The following is an 18,879-nucleotide window of genomic DNA, read 5'->3' as shown; positions in this document are numbered from 1 at the left end:
ACCCGCCCCGGACCCGCCCCGGACCCGCCCCGGACCCGCGGGGCTCCACCCCCGCCGGGGCCGAGGGGCCGCCCCGCGCCTGCGCGCGCCGCCGCGCCACCGCCCCCTTCTCGCGAGACCGCGACGACGGCCGGAAGCGGCGGCCGCTGGCAGCCGCACGTGGGGCTGCTCCCGTCGCCGTTGCCGCCGCCGCCGCCGCCATCATCATCATGGGCCGGGCGCGCCGCAGGCACAACTGGAAGGCGCGGCTGCCGCAGGGCACCGCGCAGCCTCCGCCCGCCGCCGAGCCGCTGGAGCTGCCGCTGGAGCTGGGAGGTGCGGCGGGTCACGGCCCGGACGCCGTGTCGGGGCCGCCCGGCCCGGCCCGGCCCGGCTCGGCTCTCTCCTCTCCTCCCCTCTCCCTCCCCTCCCCGCTCCTCAGGCGTTACGTTCGTTAATGCGGACTTGGGTTGTTAACGTTGCTAGCGTGACCGTAGAGTCGCTGAGATGAGAATTGTGGTCATGCCTTTACTGTATTTTTATTATACTTTTATTGGAAGCGTCTAAGTACGTTACAGGCTTTGCGTCAATAGCTCTATCGAAGCCATTACTGCATTTAAGCAGTTTCTCATCAAAGAGGTTACTAAAAATATGTTTACCATTTGTGTTCTCAAATGTTAGTTTAAAAAAACCACTTCTATTATACTATTTTTATTATTCAAACTGTAGCAGAACAGATTTGTACGGTTAAAAATTACCTATGTCTGGGAGAGCCCGGAGCCTGTGGGGTCACCCGGAGACACGCTGTGTCCTGGGCTGCTCCCCTGCCCCCTGACCCTGGGGGAATTAAAGAAAACGGCAATGATTTCATAGTGTTGTTACGCAAGTCAAGGAAAATTACCCTCACGGTTATAGTAAGCACAGGGTTATCACGTCCCCAGCTTCATGGTTCAGTTTTTTGCCCTTGCCGATGATGTGGGATTTTTTTTTTGGCTGGGGGTGAGGGTTGTGTTTGTTTAAAACGGCTAAATCTAGCATGGTTTCTGATAAGACCGTGAAGCAGTGTGCTGAAAATAGTCCACCTGGCACAGGTGAATAATCAAACACATGCTTTTAGATGAAGCAACGCTGAAGGGAATTGATGGAAGTAATGCCCTGGTCCTGCCAGCCAGAAAAGCAAAGAAGAAAAAAGTAGCATGTGTTGTGCAACAGCAGAAGAAACCCCTAAGCAAGAAACAGAAGAAAAACCTGCATAAAATTTTAGAGCAGAAGGAGAAGAAAAGACAGGTACGTTGCTGCATGCTGGTAACTCCAGCTTTGTGACTTCTGTTAAAACAATAATTCAATATCGGCGTATGGAAAAGGTCGATGTTAGCAAGCAGCTTTTGAGGTTTCCCTTGCACTGTGACTCTGGCAATCCCCGATACACGATGCGATTGCGTTGCTGGTGGGAAAAACCAGAAGTGGAGCAACCGCTCTGCAGTGCCAGCAAGCGGTGTTTGGGATGTGAACTCTCAGGGGTGGCTCAAGGACGTGCAGATCCTGAATTTTAAGAGTTCACATTACAAGAGCATTAGACATCCCGTTACAGGGCGTTTTGGTCAAAAACATGCCACCACCCATGGACTCTCGAGTGTTAACTTCAGTGGGGAAAAGCATTCCCCTTCCTCTCAGTGGATCAGGTGTTGCAGGAGCTTGTCGTATCTGGGTCCTGGTTCCCATTCTCTCTTTGACTCTGACTGAATAGATGAGTGTCGTGAAGTACATCACTAGCAGAGTAAATGACATTGTTCTGTGAAACAGATTGTATGAGAAACTTTGTCCTTCTGCAAAATGCAAAGGTTGATGCGCCCCTAACTCTGCTACTGCTGGTGTTTCTGAAATACTTATTTCCAGCTCTTGTATATTTTCTGTATGCAAATAGAGCTTTTCTGTCTTTGTAAAAGCTTTCCAGGCAAAACCGTTCATTTTAGTGTCTGAATAATGGTTTTGACAAACGAGCTCTATTTTTAGAGGTAGTTTAAGACTGCATCTGTCTGACCTCCTGCCAGCGCTATGTCCCACGTGTGGGAGTTGAAGGGAGGCTTCCATTGCTCCAGCCCTCACTCCAGCATTTTAGTTCAAATCCGTTTTCTTTGCTGTTGTTTCAAGGGTGCAGCTGAGCTTTTCATTGCAGTGATGAAGGGTCAAGTCTGCGTTTGTATTTTTGCTCTAGTGCAGGGCTGAAATCTTCATCGGGGAGGACTGACCATGTAGCAGCAGGAATGTCTTTACAACTTCCCAGCGAGATTTGCCAGAGCACACCCTTTAAAACTCAAGTGCAAATCTTGAAAGGAAATTATTTCCTGGTGAAAATAAGCACTGATTTTGGTTGTTTTTCCCCAAATAGCGAGCGGAATGGCTGAACAAGCTGAACGAGGTCCAAGTTTCTGAGGCAGAAATGAAACTCCTGTACACTACTTCCAAACTGGGTATTGGGGAGCGCATGTATCAGACTAAAAGGTAAAGCGTTATTTGGAAAGAACCATTCTGGTTTATCACTGTGGTTGAAAACTTGGCAGCCTTCTTAGCTGTTTTTGCTTGATTTTTTTTTTTTTTTTTTTCTTGCTGCATACAGGTTCTTCAGAATGGATGGAGTTAAATAATTTTCTATTTTTATCTGATAGTACGGTAGTTATTTTCTTGTTTGACTGACAATCATTTGAGAGGATGTTAGTTAAAATAACTGGGTGTTCCCTTTCATAAGGGACAAGGTGGGTGACAATTACATCTGCATACTCTTATGTCAAACTACATAATTGGTGGATAAACGTTTACTTTTTTGTAAAAATTTTTGTAAAAAAAAATTTTGTATTGGAAAATATCGATTGATGCTGTCCTTAGTTATTGGATTTATCGAGAGCTGCATTTTGGCAGAAGTTGAAATAAATCAAACTACAGACATGTATTCTGAAGAAATGAGTAAATATCAGTATAGAATGTGCTTAGATATGAATCCAGCAATCAGGTCAGCTGAGGGTTTACCTAGCAGAGTTGTGAAAACCTCCAAGAATGGAGATCTGTGGAGAACTGGGTTAACCTCTCTGCGTAACGTCTTCTTGCGCTGCACTACACCTGAGGTGTGGAAGTTTTCCCTATTTGAGTAAAACCTGGGTTCAGGCTCAGCCAGTGACTTTTGATGGTGTGACTTTTCTGGTTTGTGCTGAAGACATGTCTGGCTTGAGGTCCTGGAGAACGTTGACCAAAACGTAGTTCACATGTTGATGTTTTGTTCTAGGATGATACAGGAGCCAGGGACTGCTGTACCTGAAAAGATTAGGAGCATCAGTGGTGCAAACAAGAGAAGACACAGCTCAGATTCAGAATCGGAGCATGAGGAAGAACCCAGTAGCTCTGAGGAGGAGAAGGAAGAGCACAAACAAAAAATTGAAAAGTTGTCAGCCAGTGATTTGAATACTGCTGAAAAGCCAGAGGAGGGCATGAAGAAGGCAGTGACTAACCAGAAGCCGGCCAGTCCTCATGTGCCAGTTTGCCAGCCAGCCTCCAACAAACCATCTTGCAAGCCTGCGGTTTTCATTCCAGTGGACAGGTCTCCTGAGATTCAGGTGAGGCGCTGTGAACAGGAAAGTCCTTATCAAGGGGGTTGGAAATTATGGTATCTTCTATCAGATTAGGTCACTGCAGACCCTGTAGCATTATCTTGTGTCTCTTGCTAATACTGCGTGGCAGCAGCGTGCACTTAGGGTTCGTGTTCTAGCAAGTTGTACATGTCTGAGCTTTAAGCCTGTCTAGTCTAGCAGAAGGAAAACTAGTTTCGTCTTAGGATATAAGCATTTGTCTCTGGTTTTAAATATAGAATCTATTAGCAGTCTTTTATCATTCTTTGCTGGAAGATCTTGTGATGTCACTTTCAGCTCTCCATTATGCTGTATCTTATGCTGGATAGTTTTATTCCATTTGCTGTGGGTAAGGCGTTTTGTACAAATGGGAAAAGCTCTGCATGTGTCTGAACAGACGAGACAGGGTTGTGAAATGAGTTTTTCCTTGAAGTGCAGGGCTTGCCAGCTGCTTTCTGGGAAGCTGTTCTGATGACTCCAGTTCTGGGACATGCTGGTGTGACGTTAGCTGGCTTAGAGCTTTTCGAGCCACAAAGTTTGCAGAATTCCTTTTTCTGGGTTTTGTAATCTGATAAAGGAATCAGTTTTCAATCCTGGGGAAAACAAAAAGGGAGAGAGAGACAAAAAAGTGCAATTAAAATATGTGTTTTATATTATTTAGGAAGCAAGACTAAAGCTTCCAATCCTTGCTGAAGAGCAAGTCATCATGGAAGCCATTAGTGAGAATCCCATTGTGATCATATGTGGAGAGACGGGAAGCGGTAAAACCACACAAGTACCTCAGTTCCTCTATGAAGCTGGCTATGCCAGGTATGAGTTGTCTTTTATATTCAGCAAATGTAATTAGAAAAATTCAAGCTGAGCTCAGTCACTTCTGATTTTGTTTCTTCTCTTCTGATATGGCTGAACTGAACCTGGTCTTTTCTGTGCAGTGGTAGTGGCCATGTTGAATGGGCTTTTAAAAAATCTGAAGGGAGTAGGACTGACTTGCAAAAGTCTCTCCACGTAAGCAATCTTTTGAAACCTCTAGGGTAAAAATTTCCTTCAAAGCCACTGGCCTGTTTTTTACAGAGGGGCTTTATTGTCTGCCCATCTCACATAGTTTAACCTCTGCTTACAGAGGTTTGTTTTTACTTTTGCAAGAAAATGTGCGTATTTCTTAAGAACATCTTTGAAAATAGCTGTGGCTCATCTGGCACTATTGGTAACATTTATAAGTTTGGGCACTTCATAAGATGCTTCTTGCGAGCTGCATCAGGTTGTATCTAGCTTTTGTGCTGCTGCCCCAGCCTGAGTTTCTTCTGAAATGGACTCTGTTGCCAGAAGGATGTCCAGGGAGACTGGAGTTCAGTGAGCTGTAATTAGAGAGACAATGTTTGGGGAAAAAATTCCTGTGATACATGCATCTTCAGATCAATACACATATAACGGAAGGGTAATCCCAAAGCTTCCTTTCTGTCTTTTTCTTCTAACTACAACTAGAAGTGATACTGTGTGAGTGATGCTACTTAATTTAGAACCATTGTGCAGAAATCCTGTTGTCATCTTTCTAAGTGTTTTTCTCTTTAAAACAAGCAGCCAAACAACCCCTCCTTTTCTTTCCTTCACCCCTTTAGTTCAAACGGTACTATTGGGATCACTGAGCCTCGGCGTGTGGCTGCAGTGTCCATGTCCCAGCGAGTCGCTAAGGAAATGAACTTGTCACACAGGTGAGGAGAAAAAAGCTGAGACCTTGCTAGGAAGGTAAGGCTGAGATGCTCTGTGTATGGCATAGACTGAAATCAAGACTTGCACATTGCTTGTTCAGTCTTTGGCGAAGAGCTGTGGGGAAGTTACTTATAAACTCCTCTGTGGGGTTGTCTATAAAAAAAGCCAGATTTGTTGCTACTAATGGTTCTAAGTTACTTTTTAGAGAGAGCTTTGTGGAGCTGGTGTTTGGGAAGTGGTCCTAGTTTGGGAAGTGGTCCTAGTTTGTCTCCATGTGAGAAAGCACCCCATAACAGAGAAATAATTCAGAGTGACATTGCTGTGTATCCCAGCTTTTAGCATTTTGTGTGTGCTAGGCTCTGGGGAGCTGATGGTATGCTTTTTGTCTTGTCTTGGCATCAAGTCGTAATTTAGTTAGGCTGAAGGCTGTCTCCTGGTCTGAATGTGAATTTTCTGTTTCTCACCATGCTTTTTCTTGTGGCTACCCTGGCATTTCCTCACAGAGTGGTTTCATATCAAATCCGATATGAAGGCAATGTTACAGATGAAACACAAATCAAGTTCATGACGGATGGTGTGCTGCTGAAAGAAATTCAGAAGGTAAGTTGCTGTCCTCTGTTATAAAAAGGAAAGTATTTTGTATAGCTAGGAAGAGAGCCAGTTGGCTTTGTGTGGATTTGTTGCCAACCTTTCAAAGCAAAATCCCTTTCAGCACCAGAGATGTATTTCATCTCAACCCTTTATATTCCTGCCCAAGTCCCTTAAAGTTAGGTTATATTGCTGTGTAAAATGAGAGCAAGGAGGAGACTCTCGGGAACTAAGCTACTTCATGTAGGGTAAACGCATTAAACTGTGCTCAAATATGTGGGAGAGACAGCAGCCATAAGGATGGCGGCGGGGGGGGCGGTCAGTGTTTGTGTAGCCATAGGTTGTCTTGACTTAAATATGTTCTTGGGTTGAGGCTTCATGTGGTGAAATCAATCTTTCTTTTCAGGACTTTCTGCTTTCAAAGTACAAAGTCGTTATTATTGACGAAGCCCATGAAAGGAGTATGTACACGGATATCTTGATAGGCCTCTTGTCTCGCATTGTGCCTCTTCGTGAAAAGGTAAGAGAAGCAGTATTGATGTATTAGATGCAGATGTGCTGGGGAGGAGGGTGTTACACATGAAGAGGCTCTATGGGAGGAGGGACTCTGTGTGGTGTGGCAGTTGATGGAAATCTGATGGAAACCATGAAATAATGCTCAGATAATGTGTTTGTCTTTCCATATGATCGAAGAAGCACAGAGCCTACAAAAAGGGGAAAAATAGTACATATCAGTACCAACAGATAATTTTTCAGGCAATACGCAGTTAATTTTAGACTTACAGTGCCACAAGACGTGTAAATAATAAAACTGGCAGCCTGTTAGAAAGCAAGATGCTTACTGTTGCACTGGAATAAGCTGCCAACAGCAGTGCTTAGGGCTTACTTTTGGAGCAGACATCATGGAGTGTTTGAACCTGCCTGATGCTGGGGCTGGTGGACTGCAGGGCAGTGCTTGGCATTTGTGTTTGTTTTACTTAGGACGGAGAGAAAGTGTAGTGTTGAGAGGCAGGATGCTCTCAGCATCAGGATTGCCAGCATCTGGGTTTGTGTATTTTAAGACGCGTTTCATTTGAGGCTGTGTGTATCCTCTGTCACTTGACACAGTGCTTTTGTTGTCTTAGATTTTGAGTGCTTTGGTGCAGAAACTTGTATCCAGTCCTGCTAACAGCTCTGGGTTTGTGTGTTGTGTAGCTTACCTGCTGCATGCTTTCAGGCACAGAATAACACGTTTATGTCCCTGCAGAAAGGGCTGCCGCTGAAGCTGATCATCATGTCGGCTACCCTTCGCGTTGAAGATTTCACCGATAACAACAGGCTGTTTTCTGTTACACCTCCTGTTATTCAGGTATTGTTCTCCTCACTGGGATCTGCGTTAGATGTAACAGCTGAAATACAGTGAGGGCTTCCTTTATAAAACCAATTAAAAAATAGAGGCACTCTGGTCTTTCCAGTTGGTGCTGAAATCTTTCAGATATCAATTTAAAAACAGTTATTTTGTTGGACTATTGTTTCTTTTGGGACTCGGTGTTTTTCCTTCCACTTTTATCAGAAAACTGCCCTGGCAGAAATCTGGTTATCTTGAAAAACTGTAAGTTACAGTTCAGGAGAGCTAGCAAGCCTCAGTCTGAGTTGATCTGAAAGAGAGGAAATTTTTGGTTTCTAGCTTGGTTTTGTGGTGTTCAGGGTAGATAACACTGATAACTTCTGTGGGTCTGGTGTTTTGTAGGTTCTCAAAACCAAGAGCTGAACAGAAATACAGGGTGAGCTTTTCTAGTTCTCCCATGAAAGCTGTAATGATTGTGCTGGAGTTACAACAGCAAACCAACCCTTTTTTTTTTATTTCCTCTCTAGGTAGATGCAAGGCAATTCCCTGTAACTGTTCATTTTAACAAGAAAACTCCCCTAGATGACTACAGTGGGGAGTGCTTCAGAAAGGTGTGTAAAATCCATCGAATGTTGCCCTCAGGTAAGGTCATTGCTGAGAACCTCTCAAATTCTTTACACTTAACATGTCTAAAGTTTTCTGGGTTGTTTTTTGGGGGAGCTTTTTTTTGTTTTTTTCTTTTCTTTGTTTGTTTTTGGGTGGGTTTTTTTGTAAGTTTAAATATTGGACTGCAATGTTGTATGGTGTGCTTTTACTTCGAAGGCTTTTGATGTGAAAATTACCCTTCAATTAAATCATAGCATTAGCATGCTTCTTGAGGGAGTAGTAGAAGACAGATGCAGTCAAACACCCTGTTCCTCCTTGTTACATCATGGTATATTTGACCTGTCTTTTATCAACCATGAGATCTGAAGCTTTCCAAGGTGAATTATCTATGCTGAGGTTGAGAGTGATTTCTTCTCTTGCAGGTGGGATTTTGGTGTTTTTAACAGGCCAGGCAGAAGTTCACGCTCTCTGTAGAAGGCTAAGGAAAGCCTTTCCGTTCCAAAAAAACAACACTGCAGGTAATGCTATAGAATAAAGGACTGTTAAACTTTGAATTTATGCCACTGAGAAGTGAGCTTGCTTTGCACCTAAAAATAAGTTTTTATTTAAAAAAAAAAACCCAAATCAAGGGTTGGGGAAAGGGCTTGTTGTGGGTGATTTTGATGACTGATCATTAAGTGTGTGCTGTTTTGAGTTTGGGGAAAAGGTTTGTGTGTATGATCCCTTCCAGTTCTCCAGAATCCATTGCATTTCTTCACTTACTCTGTTGGTTGTGAATTAAAGTGGAAATGCTGCTGCTTGTTGGTGACTGTTTATTTTCAGGATAGTGGAATTTCCCAAGATGACTTTAGAAAGTCAAATTGTAAGATAGCTCGGCTAATTGTCTCCTAAACCTCAAGGCATACAGTTGCTGTGTGTGATGCTGTCGATCCTCTGTATGGTTCCTAAATGGAATTACAACATTAAACTTGTGTGTCATCCCTGTCCCCTCTGCCTTCAATGTGACTGTTTGTTTCTTTCACACTGTGACACTTTCTGAATCCCCCAAAAGATGGGAGTGGGACCAGACTCTCCCCACTGCCTTCTCCGAGGGAAAGCATGCTCAGCTAACAGTAATTTCACTGCCTGTTTTTGTAGGAGATGATGACAAAGAAGAATCAGTGGAAGAAATCAGAAAATTTAAGAAATCGAGGAAGCGGAAGAAAGTTATGGTAATGTGCGATGGCTAGAATTCCTCCAAGAGACAGGAAGGAGCAGGTACCTCCCTGCAAAACAGTCCTGGGTAGCTGTGTTTCGCACCAGACTGTTTTAGGCTTGCCTGAAGCCTTGTAGCCTACATATGTCCCCTCAGGATATCCAGTAATACTACCTACACTGATAGCTGCTGCCTTATGAGCAGCAGAGTGCTAAAATATGTCCCTGGATATTATGGGCAGGAGACTGATTTCAGTTGAGTACTGACCATTAAAACTGTAATGGAAGGAGTTCCAGACTTGCTGGCTCCAGGGCTGCTCCTCATCTCGCCGTTTGTTACCCAAAATTGGGACTGATGCATCTGTGAGGAAGGGTACCATTTGGCTTCCACCCAAGTCCTGCATGTGCTTTGTTAGCAGGAGATCTTGATATTATAGATATACTGTCCACTGACGTTGGATCCTGGTAGCTGAAGAGGCCTGAAGTAAAGAAGTTTTACCCTTTCCCACTGTCCTCCAAGTGAAGAAGCTTGGCTCGTCACAAAATGTTGTTTGAAATACTTGGGTTATTCCCGCCCTCCTCTCACAATTACAAAATGCTGATCCTCAGCCTTAAAATACAAATGAAATCTCTCAATCCCTCTTTCACCTTCAGGTCAACAAATGTTTGGAGTAAGTGCTCAGCTTTGCTTTCAAAGCAATAAAAAGTGCTGTTTGTGTCCCCCCCTTAATGGTCTGTGGTCATCTTTCCTGTCTTTCTCAGACACTCCCCAAAATTGATCTGGACAATTACTCTGTTGTACCAGTGGATGAAGGAGATGAAGACAGAGATGCTGAAACTGATGATGATATTGCAGGGTCTGATATTGACCTTGATTTAGGAGATGGAGACTCAGAAGAAGGTTTGGCACTTACGAAATAAAAATTCCATATCTCCTGTCACCTGTGAAATGTGCAACATAAGCTAGTTGTCCTTTGCTAAACTGGTGTGATAACGTAGCAGACCTGTGTCATGGAAAAGCTATTAAGTTTTTCCATCTTCAGCTTTGTACCAAATACTTTGCTGGTTTTAAATGAAACAAATGTTTGTGAAGACATTGCTGGGACTAAGCCTGGAAGTTGACTTACTGTGTATTTAACAATATTGGTTTGTTTCTTCATAGATGAGAAATCTGATTCGTCCCTTCCACTCTATGTGCTCCCGCTCTATTCTTTGCTAGCACCAGAGAAACAAGCAAAGGTAAAGGATTTATTGTCACAGTGAGTAAATTATCCTTATAGATATGTGTGATTATTTTCTAAAGTCACATGTGCTTTGTGAGTTAAAATTTCCATCTTGGGCTATCCATCAGTGGCAGACTTGAATGGCCCAATGGGCAAGTTGGGATGGGACCAGAGCAGGCCTTGCTTAGGCTGGGATCTCCCTAATGTGCCAGTTCAGCAGGTTGGGAGAGATGAAAAGTGACAGTCCTGCAGCGTGTTAAAATTAGTCGTGGCCCTGGGACACGTCAGGATCACGCTGCCAACGGGCAGTTCGTACAAATTCTTGCATTCCCTCTTGGGCTTTGGAGGTGGCAGCAGTATGTCTAATTACGACTCAACACTGGTGTCTGTTCCACCTGGAATCCCTGTGGATGTTTCTGAGGGATTAACTGAGTTGGATAGAGATTTCTAGAGCTGGAGACAGAGTTAAGTCTTTGGTCTCACTCTTGGGTTTCGCCTGCAATGCCATATGTGTTGTCGTCCATTTGCAACCCATCTGAGTTGACTGCCTGTCTTTTTTCCATTGTCGGCAGTGCATTTCACATGCCCATCTCTTTCTTGTAGGTATTCAGGGCTCCTCCTCCTGGCACGAGACTGTGTGTTGTAGCCACCAATGTGGCTGAAACATCGCTTACCATCCCAGGCATCAAATATGTGGTTGACTGCGGAAAGGTCAAGAAACGTTTCTATGACAAAATTACTGGGGTTTCATCTTTCAGAGTCACCTGGATATCTCAAGCTTCAGCTAACCAGCGAGCAGGTCGGGCTGGCCGGACGGAACCAGGGCACTGTTACAGGTTAGCTACCTGCCATGGAGAGGGTTAGGAGAAACAAAAAGCCCAACGAGTGTTAGTGTGAATTTGACAGCTTCCGTCATCGTGCTGCCCCTTTCACAAGGACCTAGTGCTGCTTGAAACATTTTGGTTTTGTCTGCTCTTCATTCAAGTAGGAGAGGTGAAGCCAAACATGAACCGTTGCTGGTGATGTTGATTTGGCAGTTTGGCTTTTCAGGGGCTGAAAACCCTTATTTTGGTGGCCGGATTAGCATGGATTCCACTCCAAGCCAAGTCAACTTTTTGTGAATAAGGCGGTACGCCCCAACCATTAAATAATTACATGGTTATGTAAATAGTACCCACAGCTGCCTTTTTTAAAATCCCTTGCCAATTTTTCATGCGTATCTTTTGAGTTAAGATTTCTTTTAAGTCTTTAAGTGGCACTTCTGGTCCACTAGGTTATACTCCTCAGCAGTCTTCATGGACTTCGAGAAATTTTCTGCTCCAGAAATAACAAAGCGACCGGTAGAAGACTTGATTCTGCAAATGAAGGCATTAAATATAGAAAAGGTGAGGTGTCAATTGGCTTTGTGCTACAGTGCTCATTAAAGTGGTTGCCCCTAGGAGCCAGAAACAAACACAAATAAATGCCTTTTATTGTCATTGCTTGAGGCTGTGCCTTGTGTTAGAAATGAGGATCCTGGGACTTGATTTTGATTCTGCTAATTGCAGAAGCTGCTATGAATTCCACCAGGCCTTAATAGACATGTTTGTTCAGGTAATAAGAGCTTTCTTACATTCTTAGTAGTGAAAAAAACCCCTGTCCAAACAGGGGTTGTGTTTTAGAGATACTTGAGCGCTTTCAGAAAGCACAATACTTAACATTAGGCCTTAAAGCAGCCTGCCCTAGGCGGTGCCTGGAGTCAGTGGCAGCTGAGGGTGATGCTGGTATTCCTGTTTCCTAATGTTTTTGTTCTAAGCGTTTCCTCTCATTATATGTCCTTTCCTCTTGCTTCTGGCAAACATCCTAAATGTTTCTCTCTGGTGTATGTAACCAGAGGGGAGGGTTTTGCTCCCTTCCAGGACTTCTTACTGTGTTCAGACTCTGTTTTTCAGTGGGAGCCGTGTCAATGATGTACTGAGAGGCATTTTCTCTTGGTGTGTCTAGGTAATCAACTTCCCGTTCCCAACACCACCTCCAACAGAAGCACTTGCAGCAGCTGAGGAGTTGCTGATAGCCCTGGGTGCCTTGAAGGAACCCCCTATGACGGGAAGGTAACGTCTGTGGTCCCCGACAAATCTCTTGGCACTGCTGCTTGGCCTCCACTATCGAGGCAGTGGGCACTGCTGTCGTCCCGCCTGCTTTTCCATCTCAGCCCTCACATCTGAGGATGTGCTTTTGTACAGAGACTGGCATCATTTTAACAGTCTCTGGTTCACCTGTGTTTGTTTTACTGTCCCTGGCTGTGTTTGGGCAGGAAAAGACTGTGCTAGGAGTGTGCCACGCAGGGGAGGTGGGAGCTGCGTGAGGAAGAGGAATCTTTCCCCCAGCCTTTGGGACCAGCACATAACAAAATCTGAGAAAACACATCAAATTAATTGGGCTGCCAGAACCAGAAACACAAACTTGTTTTATGCTGAAGTTACTTCCTTACATGACTTCTCTCTCTCTCCCCCAGGCTGAAGCAGCAGCTGGCAGCAAAGCTGAGTTGCCCTATTAGTCCCCTGGGCAGAATAATGGCCACTTTTCCTGTAGCCCCCCGCTATGCAAAGATGTTGGCATTAAGCAGGCAGCACGACTGCCTGCCATATGCCATTACCATAGTGTCTGCCATGACCGTCCGGGAGCTTTTTGAAGAGTTTGACAGGCGAGTGAATTAGCCTGACATCATATTTACAGGATACATCACCTTGTCACAGCTGATGCCTCTCTTAACGTTGAGGCCCCTCTGCATGTAAGCACAATACTCATTTATGCTGTTTTGTGTTTCTTTTAGGCCAGCAGTAAGCGAGGAAGAGACGGCGAAACTCAAGGGGAAGAAAGCAAGGCTTTTACAGATGCAAAGGATCTGGGCTGGGCAGGGGCCAATGCAAAAGCTAGGAGACCTCATGGTGATGTTAGGTATTGCAGACAGTGATTTCCCTGTACTGTTAACTTCCATTCTGTTGTCCTCTCTGCTACCCTGAGCTCTCAGCTTTATACAGCCAAAGGCATCCTTGTGCTGCAGGACTGAGTCCAGCAGTATATTTTCTAGGCTGTTCTCTGGGCAGCCTGCCAGTGTCCCAGGCTAATGACGAGTGGGAACTGTGATATGCACGTGTTGACTATGACGGTACTGTCCCACGCTTGGTTTGATTAAGAGAACTCATTGGTAAGTCGTTTTCTCCACCTGAATGTTCACTTCCAGGGGCAGTGGGAGCCTGTGAATATGCTGGGTGTACCCGTAAATTCTGTGAAGAAAATGGGCTCCGATACAAAGCAATGCTGGAAATCAGGCGCTTGAGAGGGCAGCTGACAACAACAGGTAAGTGGGTTTTGAGAGGAATTGCTGTGTTTATTCTCTTTCGGAGGGGGTGACAAATCAACTGGGCTGTTTGTTGCAACCTTTTTTTCTATTGAATCTTAACTCACCATTTTTTTTCCTCACAGTGAACTCAGTCTGCACTGATGCTGGTCTCTATGTTGATCCAAAGATGAAGCCCCCAACAGAAGCTCAAGCAACTTACTTGAGACAGATTGTGCTGGCGGGGCTGGGGGATCACGTTGCCCGAAGGGTTCAGGCAGAAGAGCTCATGGATGACAAATGGAAAAATGCCTACAAGGTAAACAGCTTGATTTGACTGAATTCTTCTTCCCCTCTGTGGCAGAAAGACACTCCTGTGCAAAGCCTGGGCTTATGGCTGCATGCAGCATTGGGACTGCATGTGCTGGCTTTCTACAACTTCTCTCCATGGAGTTTAAGTTTCCAGTGTTGCAATTTCCCAGTCCTCACGTAGGAATTGTTATAAAAGAGCTAAGAAGTAGCATTAGTCCATCTTGCAAAGTGCTTGATGTCTCCAGAGAAGGTGAAGCAGAAAATTGCGGGGTTATTAAAAAACTCCATCACTTAAGGAAACCATATAAATGTACATCTGAGAGAGACTGAAATTCAATGCAATCAAGAAATTGGATTGCCAGTAACTCGTCTTACTCTGCTTCAATCTTCTGTGCTTTCTGAAAGACTGCTCTCCTGGACGACCCAGTGTTCATCCATCCGAGCTCAGTCCTCTTCAAACAACTCCCAGAGTTTGTGGTGTACCAAGAAATTCTTGAGACTACAAAACTGTATATGAAAGGTGAGACTGCTGCGGTCCCTACTTGTTCCGCAGGTATGGCAAGGAATTCAGAAATGCCTTAGCAGAATGTGTCCCTTGCTGTGGTGGCTGAGTGTTCTTACAGAGTGGTCCTGCCTCCTGGGATTTGGATCCTTAAGCTTTCTAGATCTGGATCAGGGGAAAAATTGGCCTGGTTTATTCTTTGTCTAGCAGAATTGGCTGGAGCAAAGCTCAGCTTCTGAAATAGCTGCTCTGCACCAGCTCTGTCAGCAATAGCTACCTATTGCTGGTCTCTGAACAGAAGAATGTAAAAAAGTTGACTTGAAAAATGAGATACAAGTAAATCTGTGGAGATGAGATCCTGACCATGCACTGTACTCATGGGACTGCTAGTGAGTGGCAGGCCTTGGCAGCAAGCCTGCATTCAGGTGTGTGTTTTCCCTTCCTAAGGTGTGTCTGTAGTTGAACCCGAGTGGATTCCTGCCCTGCTGCCACCGTACTGCCACTTTGGGAAGCCTCTGGAAAATCCTCCTCCGTCTTACTGCTCCGAAACAGGCCGAATTCGATGTCACAGACCAAGTGTCTTTTGTAAGTGTCTCGAAAAGTGTCAAAGTTTTGTCTGACAGCTGCTCTATAGTTATTGTCGTGCTGCTTTTAACAAGACTATCAGCAGACCAGAAAGGTCAAGCTCAGCTTGGACTGTTCAAAGAGCTTAACAGTGGTTTTAGTAGCTCCATGAGATTCGTAGCAGTTAAATATCAGCATCTTCCCATTGGCATGGGCATTTTATGCCCATCTGCTCCCTTGTAAAGGAGCAAGGCTGGCTGGGTGGTGGCAGTATCCTTGCTGCTTCTGAGCACCTGTGTTGTCACATCTCCCTTGGAAATGTACCCTCTTCTTCGAGCATTTAGGAGACTTGGTGTGATCTTTCTTTCCAGATCGAGTTAGCTGGCAGCTCCCTGCTGTGGAAGTTGATTACCCAGAAGGTATTGATCGTTACAAATACTTTGCCAGGTTCCTGCTTGAAGGAAAGGTGAGTGTGTTCCAGCTGCGTTACTCCCTTGATGTTAGCAATAAGTTTTTAGCCCAGTTTTTGGAGGAGATGGGCTTTGTGGGCCTTTGTGCACATGCCCATTCCTCATAACTGGCTCGTGGTTGGAGGAGTTTGCTGCAGTTGGTGGGGTGGGGAAGATATCTTTAAAATACAAAATGGCATGAAAATCGGTATTTGGGTGAAAGTGACCCCAAATTTAAGTCCTGTTTTTGCAAAGGAAAAAAAAAACTATAGCTCATGTCTTTGTCTGTTTGGAGACACAAGAGTCATCTAGCAAGCCACTAAGGACAAGATTGGTATGGACACGTGGATGGGAGAGAGGTGGTAATAGAGGATATGGGGTGGAAGTCTGTAGCAGTCCCAAGTTCATTGACAATTGTCTCCACAGAACAGTTAATTTACATTGTTCATTATATACTTGTTATAACAAATCTTCCAGGTCATTGAAAAGTTGCGTTCTTATAGCCGGTGTCTGCTGTCCAGTCCCCTCATAATGCTGAAGACATGGTCCAAGTAAGTTGTTAAAAACAAACTTAAGGTTGTTGTCTCCACCGAACACTTTTAACTTCCTTTTACATTAAAAAAATTCAATGCTGGGAAGGGTGTTTTAGATAGTCATCTTGGCTGTAGCTGCAGGGAGAGGAAAATGAGTTTTCTTACCAAGAAAAACTGTGTCTCAAGAGAATTGGGCTATTTTAAGGGCGGTGTGGAAGAACAGGCAACCGGCTGGTCACACTGACCTCTGCAGGCTGCTTCATACAAGTAAATTGCTCACATGTAAGAAACTCAGATGAGCACTACTACCTTCCATGCTTTTCTTTGCAGTTTGGCCAATTATATTGTCTTTATTTCTTTTCAAAAACATGTTTGCAACAGACTGTGTTTTTCTTGTGGTTTTGATTACATTTATAGAACTGTGACCTTCAAAAGGACTGTCAGCTATTGCTTCCCTTGCTATCCCTGGAATGTCCTCTCTTGTTTACCAAAATAACCTTTCTCTGAGTTTTCTCTGAGTTTTCTGTGAACTGACAGATGCAAGGATTTTGAAAGGCTTTGTTAAAAGTGATTGATGTCACAAAATATTACCTGAGGGTCCCACAATTACAAAGTATTTTCCTTTTTTAGTCAATTCAGAGTTCAGCGTGGGACCTTTTTGCTTTACTGTGTGCTGTGCAGCTGCATAGCAGACAATTTCATGCTGTCAGCAACAAGAGCAACCTTCTACTTCTTTTAACAACAAAAAGTTGTGGTGGGGAGAACATACTCCTTCTAGTGAACTTTCTTGAGCCAATGACATGTCTCTGTATCCAGAGGTCATGTATTTCTACATCTATATTTAGCCTGTTAAAAATACTAAGAGTATAAATTCAGAAAGGTAAGGTGAATGCTGTTCAACTTTGCTAAACTGTGCTAATGAACATTGTTTTATTGCACCATTTTATTTTGGGCCGATTTAGACTTCAGCCCAGGACAGAATCCCTCCTGCAGGCTCTAGTTGCAGAAAATTGTGATAATCGCGATGCTTTACTGGCTGCATGGAAGAAAAATCCTAAATGTAAGTGTTCTGCTTGCTCTAATTATTAGTCACATCAGTGCAGACTTTGTAGTACCTTGAGCGTTGCTGAATTGTAATTTTAAAAATGGGTGATTTCACTTGATGAGCTCCAAATACTTGCTATTTTCTCACCAGAAACAGTAATGCTCTGTGTTTGGGTCTTGTGAAGAACTGGAGTTCCCTGTACTTTAGAAAGCAACATTTATTTGTATTTTAAGAATTTATTTTCTGTAATTCTAACCACAGTTAAAATGTTTGGTTTGGACTTTTGAAAAATTGGGCTACTACAGTACTGTCAGTGGATACGGGAAATTTTTTTTTTCCAGGTAAAATGGATTTTGTTCAATATTAGGGTACCAGATGATAAGAGTTCTTCATAGAAGCAGCTGCAAAGTGATGCAGTGGTGGCTTTCACAGTAATTCTCCCATACTTGATACTTTTATATCTGCATGCAGGTGTCCAAGCTCCAACACTGTCCCAGTGATGGAAAGTTGGTTCTTGCTCTCAGCAGGGTGACACCACAGGACCTTGTCTTTCCAGCAAAACAGCTCCAGTCCCTGACTCCCATAGCTGTCTAATCTAATCACTCCTCTCTCTCATTCTAGATTTGCTTGCAGCCTATTGTCAGTGGATCCCCGAAGCTATGCATGATGATCTAGCCCAGAAGTGGCCACCAGTAGCACTGTGAAGTGCCTGGCTCTGTTCTTGATGGGACTCCTTTTCTTGAAGATGTTTTGAGAGCTTGTGTTTCCTTGGAAATCTGATGACACAGATGGACTCGCTAACTGTTAGTGATACTTTTTTGTAAGCGAACTGGGTGTTATTCTGGTTTTCTGGGAAGCCCTCTGTGTTCCTAGAAGCCCTACCAGCTGTTTCGCTGGTATTTTGTAATATTAATGTCTGGATAATTTTATCCATTGTATTTTACAGACTTTTTTTTTTAATCTGAAGTTTCTCTTTGGACTATATTAGTCATATGGACTGTAATAAATATGTATAGTTCTTGGTTTGGATGGGAGAAATGTTTTCTGTGTGGGATGCTGCAATTAGCAGAATTTCAGACCTTTGTGGACTCTTCCTCACGCGTCACTGCAGATCCAAACGCAGACTGAACCTTTGGTCCTTGTGGTGGGTTGACCCTGGCCAGCAGCTCAGCACATAGCCGCTCGCTTGCTCCCTATCCCTCTGGCAGCACAGGAAGTGCTTAAGTGAGAAAACTTGTGGGTTTGAGATAGTTTAATTAGTGAAGCGAAGAAGACAAAGAAGAAGAAAAAAAATCTAAATGATGCAAAGGTGACCACTCACCACCTCCTACAAAATGACCAGCTGGTATCTGAGCATGACTGACATTATACAGCACACGCTCTCCCTTTGGCCAGCTCAGGTCAGGTGTCCTCGCTGTGTCCCCTCCCAGCGTCTTGCCCAGCCCTGGCCTGCTCGTGGGGGCAGCAGATGGGGGGTGTCCTGGTTTCGGCTGGGATAGAGTTAATTTTCTTTCTAGTACCTGGTATAGTGTTATGTTTTGGGCTCAGTATGAGAAGAATGTTGATAACACGCTGATGTTTTCAGTTGTTCCTAAGTAGTGTTTACACCAAGTCAAGGATTTTTCAGCTTCTGGTGCCCAGCCAGCAAGAAGGCTGGAGGGGCACAAGAAGTTGGGAGGGGACACGGCCAGGACAGCTGACCCAAACTGGCTAAAGGGATATTGCACAGCATGTGATGTCATGTCCAGTATATAAACTGGGGGGAGTTGGCGTGGGGGGGGGGGAATTGCTGCTCGGGAACTAACTGGGTCAGCATGTGGTGAGCAATTGCATTGTGCATCGCTTGTTTTGTGTATTCCAATTCTTTTGTTATTATTATTGTCATTTTATTATATTAAACTGTTCTTACCTCAA

General features: G+C 44.2%; 1 protein-coding gene across 1 annotated transcript; it reads left to right on the top strand.

Moving 5' to 3' along the window:
* Positions 1-130: 130 nt before the first annotated feature.
* Positions 131-17,994, top strand: DHX37 (DEAH-box helicase 37). The gene is made up of 27 exons (XM_030025351.2): positions 131-315; positions 1,097-1,266; positions 2,369-2,481; positions 3,257-3,584; positions 4,258-4,406; positions 5,213-5,305; positions 5,807-5,903; positions 6,298-6,411; positions 7,138-7,239; positions 7,746-7,860; positions 8,247-8,342; positions 8,962-9,035; positions 9,781-9,919; positions 10,181-10,257; positions 10,845-11,077; positions 11,515-11,626; positions 12,225-12,331; positions 12,736-12,924; positions 13,054-13,178; positions 13,465-13,581; positions 13,707-13,879; positions 14,278-14,392; positions 14,822-14,959; positions 15,310-15,404; positions 15,865-15,938; positions 16,883-16,980; positions 17,587-17,994. Exons 1-27 carry the CDS (start codon positions 210-212, stop codon positions 17,667-17,669), a joined length of 3,432 nt encoding a protein of 1,143 aa, XP_029881211.1. The 5' UTR covers positions 131-209; the 3' UTR covers positions 17,670-17,994.
* Positions 17,995-18,879: the final 885 nt, after the last annotated feature.

This window comes from Aquila chrysaetos, chromosome 9 (assembly GCF_900496995.4).
Source record: "Aquila chrysaetos chrysaetos chromosome 9, bAquChr1.4, whole genome shotgun sequence".
In the NCBI taxonomy this organism is placed as follows: domain Eukaryota; kingdom Metazoa; phylum Chordata; class Aves; order Accipitriformes; family Accipitridae; genus Aquila; species Aquila chrysaetos.
Note: the sequence above shows the minus strand (reverse complement) of the source record. Positions and strands in the feature narration are given on the sequence as shown.